The following is a 17,587-nucleotide window of genomic DNA, read 5'->3' on the forward strand; positions in this document are numbered from 1 at the left end:
AAAGTTTAGTGGCAGGAGGAATAGGACTTCTGGTCACTTGAATTCAGGGTTATATATACAAAATTAAATAAGGATAATGCAGAAGTAGATTTAATAATGAACAGCACAGTGAACACATTATCACAGCCAAGCTAGACATGAAGCCCACACCCACCACAGCAGTACAAGTTTATATGCCAACTAGTTCTACAATGAGATAAAACAAAAATTGTTCATATAGATAAGGGAGATGAAAATTCAATTGGGATGGGGGACCGGAATTTGTTAGTAGGAAAAGGAAGATACGGAAAAACTGTAAGTGAATATGGCCAGGGGCAAGCATAATTTGATCATTGCTAACAAGTGGTTTAAGATTTGTGAAAGAAGGCTGTATACATGGATGAGACCTGGAGACTCCAGAAGGTTTCAGATTGATTACATAATGGAAAGACAGAGATTTCAGAAGCAGATTTTAAATTGTAAGACATTTATAGGGGAAGATGTGGGCTCTGACCACGATTTACTGGTGGTGAACTGCGGATTAAAACTAAAGCAAAAGGTAGAAAATTAAGGAGACGGGACCTGGATAAGTTCAAAGAACCAGAGGTTGTTGCAAGTTTCAAAGGGAGCATTGGGCAAAAACTCACTAGCACAGGGAATAGGAATACAGTAGACAGAAAATGGGTAGCTTGAAGAGATGAAATAGTGAAGGTAATAGAGGATCCAAATAGGTCAAAAAAGACTAAGCCTAACATAACTCTTTAGATAACAGTAGATATTGAATTTAACCAATGAAAGGAGAAAATATAAAACTGTAGCAAATGAAGCAGGCCAAAGGGAGAGACAGACAGGAAGTACAAAATGGCTAAGCATGTATGGCTAGAGGACAAATGCAAGGATATAGAAATATATATCACTAGGGGAAAGATAAATACCTCCTACCGGAAAATTAAAGAGGCCTTTGGAGAACAGAGAAGCAGCGATATGAATATCAAGAGCTCTGATAGAAAACCAGTATTAAGCAGAGAAGGAAAACTGAAGTGTGGAAGAAGTATATAGAGGGTCTATAACAGGGAGATGAACTTGAAGGCAATATTATAGAAAGGAAAGATGAGATGGGGGATATGATACTGCAAGAAGGATTTGACAGCGCACTGATGGATCTAAACAGAAACAAGGTCCTCAGAGTGGACAACATTTCATCACAACTGCTGATATCCTTCGGATAGCCATCCATGACAAAACTATCCCACCTGCAGCACAGCATGTATGAGACAGACGCAACACCTTCATACTTCAAGAGGACTGTACTAATACCAGTTCCAAAGAAAGCATGTGTTGGCAAGTGTGATTGTAACCTAATTAGCTGATTAAAATGTCATGGTTGCAGAAAACTAATTTGGATTATTTACAGAAGAATGGAAGAACTGGTAGAAGCCACCCTCAGAAAATGTCAGCTTGGATTCTAGACAAACATAAGAACATGCAAGGCAATACTGACCCTACAACTTTACTTAGAAGATAGGTTAAAGAAAGGCAAACCAACATTTAGAGCATTTGTAGACTCAGAGAAAGCTCAGTGTTGACTGGAATACTCTCTTTGAAATACTGAAAGTAGCAGGAGTAAACTACAGGGAGATCTATCTTCAAATGAAGCATTTGTGAAACTGTTAAATTCACGAAATTCAGGGATATATGGCACTGTACGGCTTTATTGTTTATATTGAAGGGTACATATTGGGTTTGAAGATGGCATAGTGGAATGCTGAAACCGGTTGTCATCAAAATAAAATAAAACATCTTAGTTACACGGCTGTTGGAAAATTTCATTGAGATTCACAATTACTTAACCAGCTGATGTCCCCTGTCCATGATGCATCAACAGAGACATGTTAATTAGCCGGCTCATCAAGCCACGAGTACAAACTGAACAGCAAACTAATATTACATACATTGCTATAAATTATTAAAGACACTGTTAGTAACACAACTATTGAGATACTTTCTGTAACGTTTTGTAAAGATGATAGATAACAACAGTATGAATTTCAGCTTTTTATGTAAAACAACTTCTGGTATCCAAAAAATTACCTGAAGACACAGACTTTATAACTTTCCATGAGAAATAACTTCCCGACACGTTAATATGTTTTGTGTAGAAGCCAGTGAAAAATTTTAACAAAATGAAGGATTGAATATAAAGCAGCCAGTTTTCATTATCTTAGAAATGTAAAACTTACTTCAGTCCTTCAGAAAACTACAGATGTGGCTGATTTTTATCTATTTGTTACCTCGGAATGTGTTATTTCACATAAGTTGATCTCTTTAACGGGGACTGGTCCAAAGAGGGAGAGTACCTGACTGTGTGAATTGGAATATAAAGGTGATTGGCTACTGTGTAATCCGACAGTCAGAGAAAAGCTCTTTCACGCACTTTTACTGTGAGAGCAATTTCACACAAGTTGAGAAGAGTCCATGGTGTAGCAGATAGCTTGAAATCTTTGTTAAAACTGAGTTATAAGTTTATGACAATTCCTAGATGACGACTATAAATTTTTTAAAGAGAATTGAAACTTACTTTCAGAGAATATAAATTGTGTGTGGTGTGGTGTGCAATAGTTGCAAATTTTTGGGGCCCAATAGTGATGATCTACACAGTATTAGAACTTTTGAACTGGCCCCTAGAGAGAGAGAGAGAGAGAGAGAGAGAGAGAGAGAGAGAGAGAGAAAGAGAGAGAGGGGGGGGGGGTTGTAAATGTGAAAAGACTAGTAAAAACCATGCTTATTTTTCTTTTTTCACTTCGGGAACTGTGAGTTATGAAGGACTTGTGCACGAAAAGTGACAACACAGAACACACACTTTAAAGTAAGTACTTTTCTTCAATCAGTGGTTATGGCCAGACCTGACAAAATCAACCAACTTTCTGAGCATACAACAATTAAATAAACTCATACACCCTCTTGGTAAATGTAGCACAGGTAATGTTTTTAAAATTTTTCTTAGCTGAGAGTCGTTATTCATAACTTCACAACAGGCCATACTTCTGCAGAACTTGCCAAGGTGAGTACTGTCAATGTTAGTAAAAAAGAAGGCAGAAGATAAACTGTACTGTTGAAAATGCTCAATATGAATTTGTTTAAATGGGACAGAAAAGTCTAACCCCTCTTTCTTCCTGTCATTCAAGTGTATATCAAGGGGGGGAAAAAAGACCATTACAATTCATCGTATGAGCATACTTGCTATAAATTCATAATATATATGATTAAAATATACACATGACATTACAACAAATGAGAAACTTCTGGTTAATATTTTTTTATCACCTTAAAGAAATGCTTCTTTGTATGATCATTTGAAGGTGGTGCAGGATCCGTGAACGCTGGGTCAACTGAATCAAAGGAGCGGCGTTTCTGAGGGTTTCCTAGTATTTCGTAAGCTTTTGTGATGCACGTGAAATAGTCATCATCAGGTCTAACATCCTCTCCTGCTGCTTTCCTCTTGTCTGGGTGGTGGAGCAAGACTTTCATCCGATCTAGTGAGAATGGAACACCAAATTAATAAAAATCTTTATCTCTAATATATATCTAATTAATTCTCAAACTTTTAAGAAAATAATTCTAACATTTAACTATCTTATTGTATTACCAACTCTCTTGATGATACAACTTAATTACCAACAATGTGACACACAACATGTGAGAGTGATATGATTAAGATACATAAAATGACAGTTAATTAAATAATAATGACAGTAAATGGATGTGTGTGTGTGTGTGTGTGTGTGTGTGTGTGTGTGTGTGTGTGTGTGTGTGTGTGTGTGTGTGTGGTTGAAATCTTATGGGACTTAACTGCTACGGTCATCAGTCCCTAAGCTTACATACTATGTAACCTAAATTATCCTAAGGACAAACACACACACCCATGCCCGAGGGAGGACTCGAACCTCCACCGGGATCAGCTGCACAGTCCATGACTGCAGTGCCTTAGACCGCTCGGCTAATCCCGCGTGGCAGTAAATGGAAATATTTTTAAAATATTTTTGTTAAATGCAGTCAGATAACCAAGCAATGTGTCTGTCTTCTCAGTCTGTCCTTTACAGTAAAGATCTCACTGACTGCCAAGCCACTGAAACTTCTTGGAAGATCAAAACTTATCTGCCAGGAAGTTTCAAATAAGCACAAACTCTGCTGCAGTTGTCAAGTACTCTATATTTTGACAAATACAGCTTCACAGTTGACAGTGCAGCATGTGAAGCATTGGTAGTCAATTATTCCAAAATGGGATCATAACAGTGTTGGGTATACTACTTATTTTATCAGGTTCCATAGTCAAGCTGTAATTGTTTACATTTAAGACAGAAATTATTAAATTACTGCAAAGCAATATGTAAACACTTACAATGGAAATTCTTGAGCTGATGAAAACAAATGTTAAACTAGTAAATTAATTAGTGTCGTATGTTTGTAACAAACTAAAAACAGTCACTTACACTTGTGAAGATAAACAAACCGCTTACATTGTTTTCTGATGACGATGATGCAAAAAATTAAATACTTAGCAAATTTTTAGACAAAAAGCAATATTTGATAATTAGGTTCATAAAAAATTGTGGTTCCTAATTGTGAAGACAATGTGTGTCCTAGGTCCTAGGATTGGAACAAATTAACTCAACACACACATTAAAATATTTTCAGACCAAAGCAGGGTATAGAAGGGAATGCATGTGATTTAAAACCAGCTAGAACGATGTCTTAATTCATGTCAGGGCAAATATTATTCGAAACACTAATGCCAAATTTATCAGTGAATCAAGAAACTTTATTTGTTCAGCAGAAAGTGTTCATCCATTAACAAAGCAACAGCACAAACAGGAAGTTGGTAAGTGAAAAATACATTTGAAAACTAAACAGAGCTATTAAAGAGGGCGGTGCTATAGTATTGGAGCAATATTCATCAACATGAACAAGTTCAATCCCGTCTCCAGCCATCCTGATTTAGGTTTTCCGTGGTTTCCCTAAATCGTTTCAGGCAAATGCCGGGATGGTTCCTTTGAAAGGGCACGGCCGATTTCCTTCCCTGTCCTTCCCTAACCCGAGCTTGCGCTCCATCTCTAATGACCTCGTTGTCGACAGTACGTTAAACAACACTAACCTAACCTAACATGAACAAATTTTTAAATGACAATCTGCCACTTGATACTATTTACTTGAAAGGACTATGTTTTGCAACATTAAGTATCATGTATATGGATATCTACAAAACTGCAAACAGCACAGAAACCAATATATCCTGATTTGGAGGGGGGAGGGGGGGGGGGGGGGTGGAGAGAGGGAATGGTTTGATAGACAGTTCAGAAAAATATCCATTATTCTGCTGCATCAGAACCTTAAATTTTACAGAATAGTTTTGAAACTAGTTGCACATGAGGAATGTCCTGACGAAACAACATGCTTCAAGGCACGGCATCAAAATATTCAAGCAGCACATCATCAGATACCTTTGCACTTAGAATTATTACAAATCTTGGGGAGGGACATATTTTCATTCAGTAATGGCATATGGAATAATGTTATGGGCTACTTTGTGTTTAAAAAATAAAGTTTTCATGGCTAAACCCACGATCAACCTGTAGGTATCTGTTTAAGGAAAAGGAGATCAGTGTTTAACGTCCAGTCGACAATAAGGTCACCAGAGACGGAGCACAAGCTTGGATTAGGGAAGGATGGGGAAGGAAATCTGCCGTGCCCTTTCAAAGGAACCATCCCAGCATTTGCCTGAAGCAATTTAGGGAAACCAAGAAAACCTAAATCAGGATGGCCATATGATGGTTTGACCCGCTGTCCTCCTGAATGCGAGTCCAGTGTGCTAACCACTGCATCACCTCGCTTGGTATCTGTTTAAAGAGTTGGGCATTTTGACTATTGCTTCACAATATATTTATTCCCACATGAAGTTTGTTGTAAATAATCCACTGCAGCTCAAATGGAACAATGATGTACACAACTACAACATGAAAAGAATGAATGACATTCTTTACTCCACATTAAGGCCACCTTCAGCACAAAAAGGTGTGCACAATTTTGCAACTAAAATTTTTGATCACTTACTCAGTGGTATGAAACGTCTGGCAGACAGCAAAGTAAAATTTGAAAACAAACTGCAAAAGTTTCTACTTGACAACTCCTATTCTGTAGAAGACTGTCTATTACCGAATGTGTAAAAGGTTGTGAGTATGAATTGCTCACTCACATCTGTATAGGCCTATTAAAAAAAAGACTTATAAATGTTCAGCATGTTGCTACATTTACAAATTAATCTATGATGTTAATATAAAATGACTTGTTATCATTTACTGTGCAAATGATCCATGGAACATGAAACTAACTAAAACTAAACTATAACTACCTAAGCAACAACAAGATACAACAACATTATCAGATCAAAAGTACCTGGTCACCCCTATGTAATGCAGAACTGACTACTACGTGCCATGAGAAGAGGACCCGTGTGTATAAATTTAGCACACTCTTGATACTATAGACCTTGGAATATTGAATTCCCTAACGATTTCTAAAATGGAATGATTCACACATCTAGCTCCAACAACTACTCTGTGTTCAAAGTCTGGTAATGCCAACTGTGCAGCCACAGTTAGTCGGAAACATTTTCACATGAATCACCTTAGTACAAATGACTGATTTGCCAATGCACTGTCCTCTTATACTTTGTGTACACGATATTACAGCCATCTGTATATGTGCATATCGCTGTCCCATGTCTTCTGTCACCTCAGTGTATATCAACACATTTCACAGCATTGTGTGCTGTGAACACCTCAGAGATCATGAGCATTGTAACAATATGACAATGTACCCGTCGTAAAGCAGCATCTGTGAGGCAATGGTTTGTGGACAATAACATTCGTGAAATGGACTGGCCTGTGCAGAGTCCCGATCTGAACCCAATGAAACAACTTTGGGATGAGTTAGAACATGAATTTCACTACAGACCCCAGCAACAATCATCACTATCTACAATGGTTTTGTTCCTTGAGGAAGAATGTGCTACCATTCCTCCATACACATTCAGACACCTTACTGTACGTGTTCCCATCAGAGTTTAAGCCATTATGAAGATGAAGGGTGGACACACCTCATATTAATGTCCACTAATAGGTGTCCAGATACTTTTGATCAGATAGTGTACAACACATACTAAGTAAGGAAAACGCTGATTTGGGATGTCTTACAAAACATGGTTTGTCTAATAATTTAATAACTATGCTCTGTCCAGTCTTCTGAAACAAAACAAATGAAGGAGAAAATGTTTAAGACTTGGGAAAATGCAGTACATAAAGCGTTTCCTGAAACATTAACAATGTGAGGAAATCACTCGCCACCTATGTGAGTGGTAGGATACATGAGAGAAGAGAAAAGGCAAGGAAGGAGGGAGGGAGGGAGGGAGATAATGGTGGAGGGAAGTATGGCTGATGGCTGTGAGGGGGAGGCTGAAGGCATACTGGTTAGGAATGTAACACCAGTGAACTTGTATATGCAGCAGTCAGGGTGAGCTGTGTATGTCATAGGAAATGGAGGGCTGGCAAGAAGGAGGGGGAGGGGTGGAGGAGGGTGGGGTGGAGGAACACAACAGAGATAGAGGGAGACTGAGGAGAGGAAAGTGTGAGTATAAATTAATGAGGTGAAGTGGAAGACATGGGGAGAGGTGTTGAGATTGGCATCAGATAGGGGCTAGTAGAGGGTGGGGATCGAAGGCTGCATTGTAATGGTCATTTACATCTACGTAATTATCAGAATCTGGTACTGGGGGAGGGATGGGGGGAGGATACAGACGGCATGCGTTGTAAAGCAGACAGTGAAGCTGATCTGGTTGGCTGACAGTGAAGTTGATCTGGTTGGGATCAGCAGCACATGCATACATCAGGTGGCCATCTTTGCTCTCTATCACTGTTTGGTTGTGTGCATTCACTCGGGTGGACTGTCGGTTGGTGGTAACAGGTCAAGCCCACACAAAAGAGTGCACAAAAGTTATAATAAAATCATCTTGAGGATGAAGCTTTTCTGTCCGTGTGTGCTTGCAAATAAATGTTTTTGTTTGTGTGTGTGGGGGGGTCCTTGAACAAACATAATTTAATTTTTTTCTTCTAATTCCCAGACATGTTTCGCTGAAGTTTCATCACCAGTTGGGTTTTATTTTCTTTCTATTACACAGAAAATTGCTCTTTACTACTTGTACACATATACAGTAGAGTTTTTAAGACAGTATTTACAAATCTGAAAAACAGATGAAGTTTTGTGTATATACCTTAGCAGCTGAAAATAACCCATTTCGCTGAGGTTTCAGCTTTCTGTCAGTGGTTTTATAAATGTAATAATGGACAAAAAATAGCAGTTAACAACTTTTTTTTATTTGGGAAAGTATCTTACATATGAAGTCTTTACTTTAAATTACATTCTTATACACTATATTTGACGTTGGGTTGTGTGGCACATACACATATATGTTTCCTACGTGTCCAGCATGTGAAAACGCAACATAGAGCTAACCATGTGAGAAACAGGGTTCCTTTAAATTAACTCCACAGCAGTGAAATGTTTGGCCCTGAGCCTTATTGATAGTCATACTATAAGCTAATTTCACAGGAAATTGTAATCTTTTAAAAGAAAATGGCATATGAGTTGAGATCAATGAGATTCTTGGCATGAACACCGATTTTCTTTTTTGTTTACCAGTTAAAATTATTACTTCCATAATATTATGAAGTAGTTGTTTCACACACAATCTTGTGCCATTACATAATTTGGGCAAGTTAATATTTTGTAATAGTATTACTGGAAAGCCGATTTTCACTTTCAACAGATGTACATGAGTTTAAAAATTCAGTTGGAAAATTTACACGCTTTCTTCTTGATCCATTATTATATTTATCGATTTACATATCATTTCTGCTCCTGGAATCATCTTCTGTATTTGCTAATTTATTTGTTGCACTAAGTCATTCTTTGGTTTTAAAATTGTTCACTCACACAACAAGTCTTACTTTAAGTAGTTCATTTCTATCGATGGATACACTTTATCAAAAAGTTGTTCCTAAGCTTCTACCACACTGCATAATTCTTGTGTTAAAATAAGCTTACCAGAGTACGGATCAAGTGGGTAAATACCATTTCCAATTTTCAATAAATTTTTGGCAAATATATGAGTTTTTGGAGTGCCTGTCATTATTGCACACACATTTTCTTTCAATGATAACTTTTCAACCTTATCTCAAAATATTAATCTCTTTAAACTTGTCTTTATTTCACCTGCTGGTGTTGATTTTGGAATTACCAGCAATGTTTGCCAAAAGTCTCCTGATAATAGCAGTAAAACTGCTCCCACTAATATGTTGTTTTCCGAAGATCCTGTGATGTTTTGTGGAGTGCTTCAAGACTTTTTTTATGAGCGATTGTACATTTCTCCCATATAATCATTTTGCACTGAGTTAAAAGTTTACCATGTGTCGAAGATCTCGTTATATCACTGACTGAAAAAACTATGCAGAGATTACACCATGCAATTTGGATGGGCAGCACTGAGTCTTAATTATGTTAGCATTACAATTTTTGCCACCCACAACCACCATTAACACCCACCGTGACCAAAACACCATAGTGCACAATGTGAGACTTACGGCTATTCCCACGTATAAATGACATTGGTCTGCAGTGAATAGTTTTTGCTACAAAGTGAAATAAATGGACACATGTCGCATTTTTTATATATATTACCACTTGCTGTGGTTGTCCTGCTTTTTTACTTTTACTGAGGTTATGTCTAACATTAATTCATTTATGTGGAAGTGTGTGCGCGTGGGTGTGTGTGTGTGTGTGTGTGTGTAGAGAAGATAACATTGTGTTTTTCTCAAGGCAGACCCTGTCCAAAAACAAATCTATCTATAACCAAATGTGGACAGACGAGCTTCAACCTCAAGATGATTATTTCAACACCCTGCAGGGCATCTCTGAGCAAGCTCCACAACATGCTCCATAACACCCCAGAAAATGACATCAAACTATGCTAAACATAAAAACAAAATCTGCTTTTCACATAATTTAATACATAATTATATATATATGTCATTTTAAACACTTATCACCTGCAGCTCAACAGGCGCGGCACAGAGCCAAAACTGGCTGGCTGAAACAAGAAATTAGATGCTTACATATAAAGAAGCAGGAACTCAATGCTGGGCTATTCAAAATTAATCTGGAATTAGAACATCACATGAAACTCTGTGAAATATGTAATGACATCATGAACACAGACACATAAAACACAGAAACACCAATAAAAATAAAACGGGGGAGGGGGGGAAACAACAACAAAAACTGAACACATTTTGAAACAAAAAATATCATTATACATAAAAACAGAAGGCAAACAAATGAGACGTTCTACAGGTGCCTGGTCAACTTTACTGCTATACAACCAACCAAGAAATAAACTTACTACAAAAAGGACCCAAATACAACATCAACACAAATATTACACCCAAGATAGTGGAGAATCTTGTCACAGAAAGTGAATAAATAATAAAACAACAAGGAAGAAACAATAACTCAAAATTTAATGCAGGTCTGACAAGAGAGTTAGTTGCAGAAGAAATTAGATGCTTAATAAAGGAAAACAAAAATAACTTATGGACTGGAACAAAAAGTGAGGAAGAAAAAACTTCCAGAAAAATAATGAACTAACTTACAAACAACGGGGCTCTCTTCACAAGATCAGACAAGGACAACACCATGATAGTAACAAAACAGGAGGAATACAAAAATAAAACTTTATAAAATTTCTAGAAGACAACAACATAATAAAGCTAACCAGTGAATCAACACAAATAGAGAGACACGTCAACAAACATCTCATACATATTCACAAAACAGAAAGTGAAATGGCTACAACAAAAGAACTCCAAGGCACCCACACTGAACAGCCTACTAAAGCTCCATAAGCATGATATTTGAGTACACGCAGTTCTAAATTTCAGAAGTGCACTCACATATCACTTAGCCGGTGAATTACACACATACTTAAAAAAAAAAAAAAAAACCATTGTGTATACACAAACAACAGAAGCATACACAACACCGAAGAGCTGATACAAAAAATCAAAGACATCAACATACCCACAACAGCCATACTCACATCATTCGACATCACATCCAGGTACACGAATATCCCCACCACTGAAACCATTAACATCATCAAACAACAATTAGAACAGAAAGACATCCCCAAACCCCACATAAAATAAATAGCTGGCATTCTAAAACTAATCACAGAGCAAAACTGTCTATCATTTGAGAACCAGTTCCATTCACAACAAGATGGGCTTCCTAATGGGTCACCAGTGGACTCATACCCAATATCTCTCACAATTATGCTGAAAACAAAATATTTGAAACAATAGTAAGGGGTCACTCCATGTCCAATGACCCAATAATTGTAGGATTTGTAACCCTCCATCACAGTTTTTCATGAAACTTAGTATATTTTCTTATACCTATAACATAAGAACTCCTGGAAATTTTTTTTGGTCTCAGACTAAAACTTTTTTATATTGAATTTTCAATATAGTCCCAATCAGATAATTTGGCTCTGAGAGAATGTCTATGCAAAGTGGTATTTATCTATAGAAATACTCATAACTCAGGTGTATATGAAGCTTTTGATTTGGATTTTTTTCAGAAGTTAAAAGATAATTTGGCTCTGAGAGAATGTCTATGCAAAGTGGTATTTATCTACAGAAATACTCATAACTCAGGTGTATATGAAGCTTTTGATTTGGATTTTTTTTTCAGAAGTTAAAAGATAATTTGGCTCTGAGAGAATGTCTATGCAAAGTGGTATTTATCTACAGAAATACTCATAACTCAGGTGTATATGAAGCTTTTGATTTGGATTTTTTTTTTTCAGAAGTTAAAAGAGACATATAGTAAACAATAATGCATTTACTTAAGCAGTAAAGTTACAAAGAATATTTAAAAAATATATTAATGTATGTCACTTTCCAATTTCTGGAAACATTAGAAGGATGCTGAAAAACAATTATATCACATTTTATCAACCTGCTGGGAACTTAGGTTTGGCCTTAAAAATTCCTAAGGTTGTAATCTTTCTAATAACATAAATATATTAATGGGTTTTCTGTGAATGAACACACAAATAAACCAGAAATCAAAAAACTTTTTCTGTGATGAAAAAAGGTCATTCCAAGAATAAGTTCAGCCAGGTGTGACACCCAGTGTCTTGGACGCAGGGGTCTCAAATTAACATATTTAAACATCAATTCTTCTAGGCAGACAGATTAATTTTAAGTGTGAAAAATTTACATCATTTGATTAATTAAGTGATTTTTGAAAGAATATAATGTATTACATTTATCTGTCAGCTAACCACAATCTCACAGTGATAAAGTGCATTGTGTGTTTGCAGTAGTTTGCTTAAAACTTGTACTTAAATGAAAACATTGTAACGATCACTGTCATGTATTGCTGAACATCACAGACATGCAACAATCAGTCCATTTGGCCCCAGTTGTTATTTGTCTTTCTGTGAGATGTGTCACATTTCTTTGTGGTGGAGCCATTTATCATTCTGTTTGTAATGTAGTGTGTTTTAAACTGAACTAATGCTCAGTTACTTACAATGGGAAATATAAATTTATGCAGTATTGGAAAATTACTTATGACACCATATCATTTGATGACCTACATCTCAGCAAAAACTCTTAAAAATTTTCAGAGCTGAGTGAAGAAAAGGTAGTGTTATGGTCCAATATAAACTTTCCACACGTTCAAGAAAGAACTGTATGTGGAGATCATGGTTACAACTACTTTACTGTTTTTGAAAGCTATCAAAGAACGCACAGGCAGACAGTTAAAAAATCCTTGAGGCCAGTAAGTCTGTCTTTGTCTAAATCATTAAGTGCTAGGAGAATCGACGTCAAACCAGGCAAAAAACTTTGTACAACATGTCATAAGATTAGTGAACAAGAAACAGAAATCAGTGATGGAAATGAAAGCGATGCCAGACCCGGAGGTGACATTTCATGAGTCAGTGTTAAAAAGTCAAAGTATCAAAAATGCAAATAAACCTTCAGATTGCCTGGGAGGCTCTCCCTTAAAACTTCATTCCTTTCCAAATCACAGCATTGCCTCATATAGCAAATGAAAGCTACAAAAAGTTGTTTTGTATTGTTTTAGGGTGCAAAAACAATTAGGGTCATATGTGCCCAAGTCAGAACCATAGAACATGAAGAGAAAAAAAGAAGTTAAGAAAGACTACTCATTAAGCCCAATTGACAGAAGGAAAGGCAGTTAAAAACAAGGACTTAGAGAAAGGACCACACAATATGACATAGAGAAACAGAGGTCCAGAACTAAAGACTAAATGTGCTTTGCCATATTGCTATGATGGTTAAAAAGTAAAATGTGGTCGCCAGCCCGCACGTCATTCACTAAAACGACCGGCACTCAGACGGCAAACATAAATAAGAATGTAAATGGTTAAGAAAAGGGAATTCCATCAACAGATGGCAAACCGTCAGAGGCTGAGGGAATGAGCATAATTGTGGGGGAGTACCACTTAACAAATGGCAATGGCTAAAAAGACAGTTCCCAATACTCAACCTAGTTAAAATGATCTCCTCATGGCGAGACGGCTGAGGGGAGGTCATCCAAACTGATGGGAGAGGCTTAATGCCCCAGAGCTTGTTCCCATAAAGGGGACACCACCTGCTGACAGACAGCAACACAGAGTTCATCGGAAGGGGTACAAGAATTAGTGGGCCAAGGTACAAGGACGACAGCCTTTGCAGCAGTGTCAGCAGCCTCGTTTCTCATCAGAGCTAGAAAAAGTGAATCATGTTTTAGAAGAAAATGTGTACCAGGCATCAGATTGCAGTTTGAAGTTGAAATTTCTGACAACAGAGAGGATAAAGTGGATAATGAAATTGTTAAGAAAGCCATAGATTTTGATGCCATGATATTGTTAATGAAAGAATAAGTGGCTAGTGTAAGGAGCTCTGAAAATATTCAATTTTTGACTTAAGCTCCTCTTCCTTGGTCAAAACAAAAAATAGTGTCAGAATTCAATGTTAGTGAGTATGTAGTTTGACAGCCAAAGAAACTGAAAAGAGATATACGTATTTTATCAATTTCTAATCCAAAAAGAAGTAAAATGATCACTGATGAAGTCGTAAAGTTTGTCACTGATTTTTACCGAAATAATGAATATACTTTAATGTTTCCTTGAGCAAAAGACAAAGTTAGCATTCAGAAGACCATGTATATGCAAAAAATACTTATCACTGTAACCTAATGGAACTACATCATTGTTTTAAATTGGAGAATCCAAACATTAACATTGGTTTTTACAAATTTTGTTTGCAAAACCAAAGTGGTATATTTTCGCTTGTGCTGCAGGCACTCGTTCAGTGTGTGTCTGTGGTATCAACCAAAATGTAAAATGCTTCTGGATGTGGAAACATTCAAGAAACATATAAAGAACTTACAAAATTTCTTGTATGTGACTCAGAAAACTATGACTGCATGCTTAATCACTGTGATGATTGCCCCAGTGATGACAAATTGTTAGAATTTCTGAAAGAAAAATTATCTTACAAAGATGTTGATGATTAACACACACGGATTAACACAGACCACCAGACTCAATTGGTAAAGCAATCTGCAACTGTTGATGAATACACTGATTTGCTGGTAACAAAATTATGGGTGTGTGTCTGTCTGTCAGGCACGGGCCTTGAAAAAATTCGAAAGAAAATCTAACCCCAACAAATGAGGAAAATAAATTTATGATAGCGAACCATGGTTTTATAACTGATACTATGGATCACAATATAGGATTTGCTGCTCAGAAAGAAATGGTTAAATGGTTGGCTGAACACTACTCACGAGTCAAAAAACTGCATTATTTCACTGATTGATGTGCTGCTCAGTACAAAAATAGAAAAAGCTTTAAAAATTTGTGTGAACACAAATTATTTTTCTCTAGATGCTGAACATTCCTTTTTTGCTACTAGCCATGGTAAATCTGTGTGTGATGGATTGGGAGGAACTGTACAACACGTATTGTGAAAAGCTAGTCTTCAGCTAGAGGATGCTGTCCAAATAACAACTACATCTGGTATTTATAATTTCTGCAAGGCTCATATTGACAATTTTTTTCTATTTCTTAGAGAAACTCAATGCAGATTTCCTACAGGAATTTCCCAAAGAAGAAAAAGAAGAGAATTTTGACAACACGGACAATACCTGATATAAGGAATTTTCACAATTACAAACCAGTTCCCTGTGATTCATTAGAAATTAGGAAAGAAACTTGTTCTGAAAAGCTTTACTTGATGTTCTCATTCAATAAAAATGCCCTGCAATGGGCAAGTACCCGTCCTCAACAACACTCTTTTGTGCCAGCTGTATATGATGCCAGGTAGTACTTTGCCTTCATCAAGAATGTGTCTGATGGAGAAGGAGATGCTGAACTACTTTTTCTCCACCAACCTGAACCATCAGTGTCATTCTTTTGGCCTCAGAAGGCAGACTTTTGTTTTGAGCCTTTGGAAAACATATTACGTATAGTTGGTGTACCCGAATCAAGTACATTAGGAAGAAGTACATAAGGAATGAAAATGATATGAACTTAATAAAATCTAATTTCTCACAGTGGATTCAAAACAGAGAAGCTATTAAAACATTCACTTTAGAACTTCAAGGATCTTCCCTGCTTAACATGTACATTTTAAACATAAACATTAATCTGCATAGGTTAGTTGTCATTTAAATATGCTCACTTGTACCCATAAATAAAGTTAATATTAGTAATGAAAATATTTCTATTAATATTACAACTTTGACTCTGTACTTTTATTATTTTAACAAAACATGTGACTTGTCCTGAAGCTTAGAAGTCTACATAATATGAAAAGACCTTCTGAACAATGTTTCAAATACTTTAATGCATTAATGAAAATTCAATGTCTCTCCAAAACCATGCTCTTTTTTTGTTTTTAACCACATCACATATATAAAAAACTGGCCTGATAACAGCTCTGTCCAAAAGTATTTTGAATATTTAAGAAATTATTGTTTGGGCCATAACAATTTAAGCTGATTTCCAATACAGACAGATTCTTTTTCTGGTATCTGGAATAATATGATTATGATTTATTGAAAATTAGCTAAGTTCTGATTTTTCTTCTAAAGTAATGCAATCCAATGGGAAGCTTCAGATATAGCGTAAGCTTCTTGAAAACTTTACCATATTTACTACATGAGATATATGGAAGAAATTTTACACTGGTTATTACCATGGCAAAAGTAACAAGTAAAAAAACAGTCTTGAAAATCTGAGGCAGTGGGCATCAGGTGCAGAAGAACTTATTGGGAATGACCAATTATTCAACACAATAAAAAGTTTTTTGATTTCAGATTTATTTATGTGCCCATTCACAGAAAATCCATTAACATTTTTATTTTATTAGAAAGCCTACAACTTTGGGAATTATTTAATACCAAACCTAGATACACAGCAGGTTGGAGACTCACAATATAAGTGTTTCACAACATCCTTGTAATTTTTCTACAAATTTGAAAGTGACTTACATTAGTATTTTTTGTGATTTTCTTTGTAATTTTACTGCTGAAATAACTGCATTCTTGTTAACGATGTGCCTCTCCTAACTTCTGGAAAAAAAAATCCAAATCAAAAGCTTCATAGGCACTTGAATTCTCTAAGTATTTCTGTAGATAAGTACCACTCTGCATGTACATTCTTGCAGAGCCAAATTATCAGAACATCACTACATTGAGAAATCAATACAAAAAAGTTTAAGTGTGAGACCAAAATGAATTTCCAGGAGTTTGTATGTTATAAGAATAAGCAAATGAACAAAGCTGCACGATAATCTGAGATGATGAATGACATGCCCTGGGTGATTTGAAATGGAATGACCCTAAGACCCAAACAATACAAGGTAGTATATTGGCATCACTATGTAGATGACATCATATGCCTTCTAGATGAAACATCCAGTTGCATCAAACAATTCCAAAATGACATAAACATAGTTTAACCAAAAAGAAAATTCACTATAGAAGCAGAAAATGACAAATGTTATATTTCCTTGACCTCACAATACACAGATATAACAACCAACACCAATTCTCCATATTCTGGAAAGTCACCAGCCACACAAAAATATTCCAATCATCCAATTGCACACAATCTAGCATTTCCAATATATGCTGCACAGACGGAACAGAACTACACTCAGTAAAGATGACTATAAAAATGAATTACAGACAATCAAACAAATAGCTGAAGAGAATGGATATGACACAAAAATTATACAGAAACTGAATCACATAACTAAATCAAAAATAAAGAGGACGCCTACCACACAAAAACAAACAGCTCTTCACCAACTTACACACACAAAACATACAGAACAGAAACATTCAGAACATAAACACATAGAACACGCCCAAACGCACATGAACATGGAACACCCATGACAACAAGCAAATG

At 36.2% G+C, this 17,587-nt stretch overlaps 1 protein-coding gene across 1 annotated transcript in view; it reads right to left on the reverse strand.

Annotated features, from left to right (window-relative positions):
- Window positions 1–17,587, reverse strand: part of LOC126471208 (dnaJ homolog subfamily C member 2) — a 204,118-nt gene that overhangs the window by 101,155 nt on the left and 85,376 nt on the right. The window contains exon 4 of the mRNA XM_050099322.1: window positions 3,304–3,512. Within this exon, the coding sequence (XP_049955279.1) occupies window positions 3,304–3,512 (209 nt within the window). The remainder of the gene's footprint in view (window positions 1–3,303; window positions 3,513–17,587) is intronic.

Source organism: Schistocerca serialis, chromosome 3 (genome assembly GCF_023864345.2).
Source record: "Schistocerca serialis cubense isolate TAMUIC-IGC-003099 chromosome 3, iqSchSeri2.2, whole genome shotgun sequence".
NCBI classification, from domain to species: domain Eukaryota; kingdom Metazoa; phylum Arthropoda; class Insecta; order Orthoptera; family Acrididae; genus Schistocerca; species Schistocerca serialis.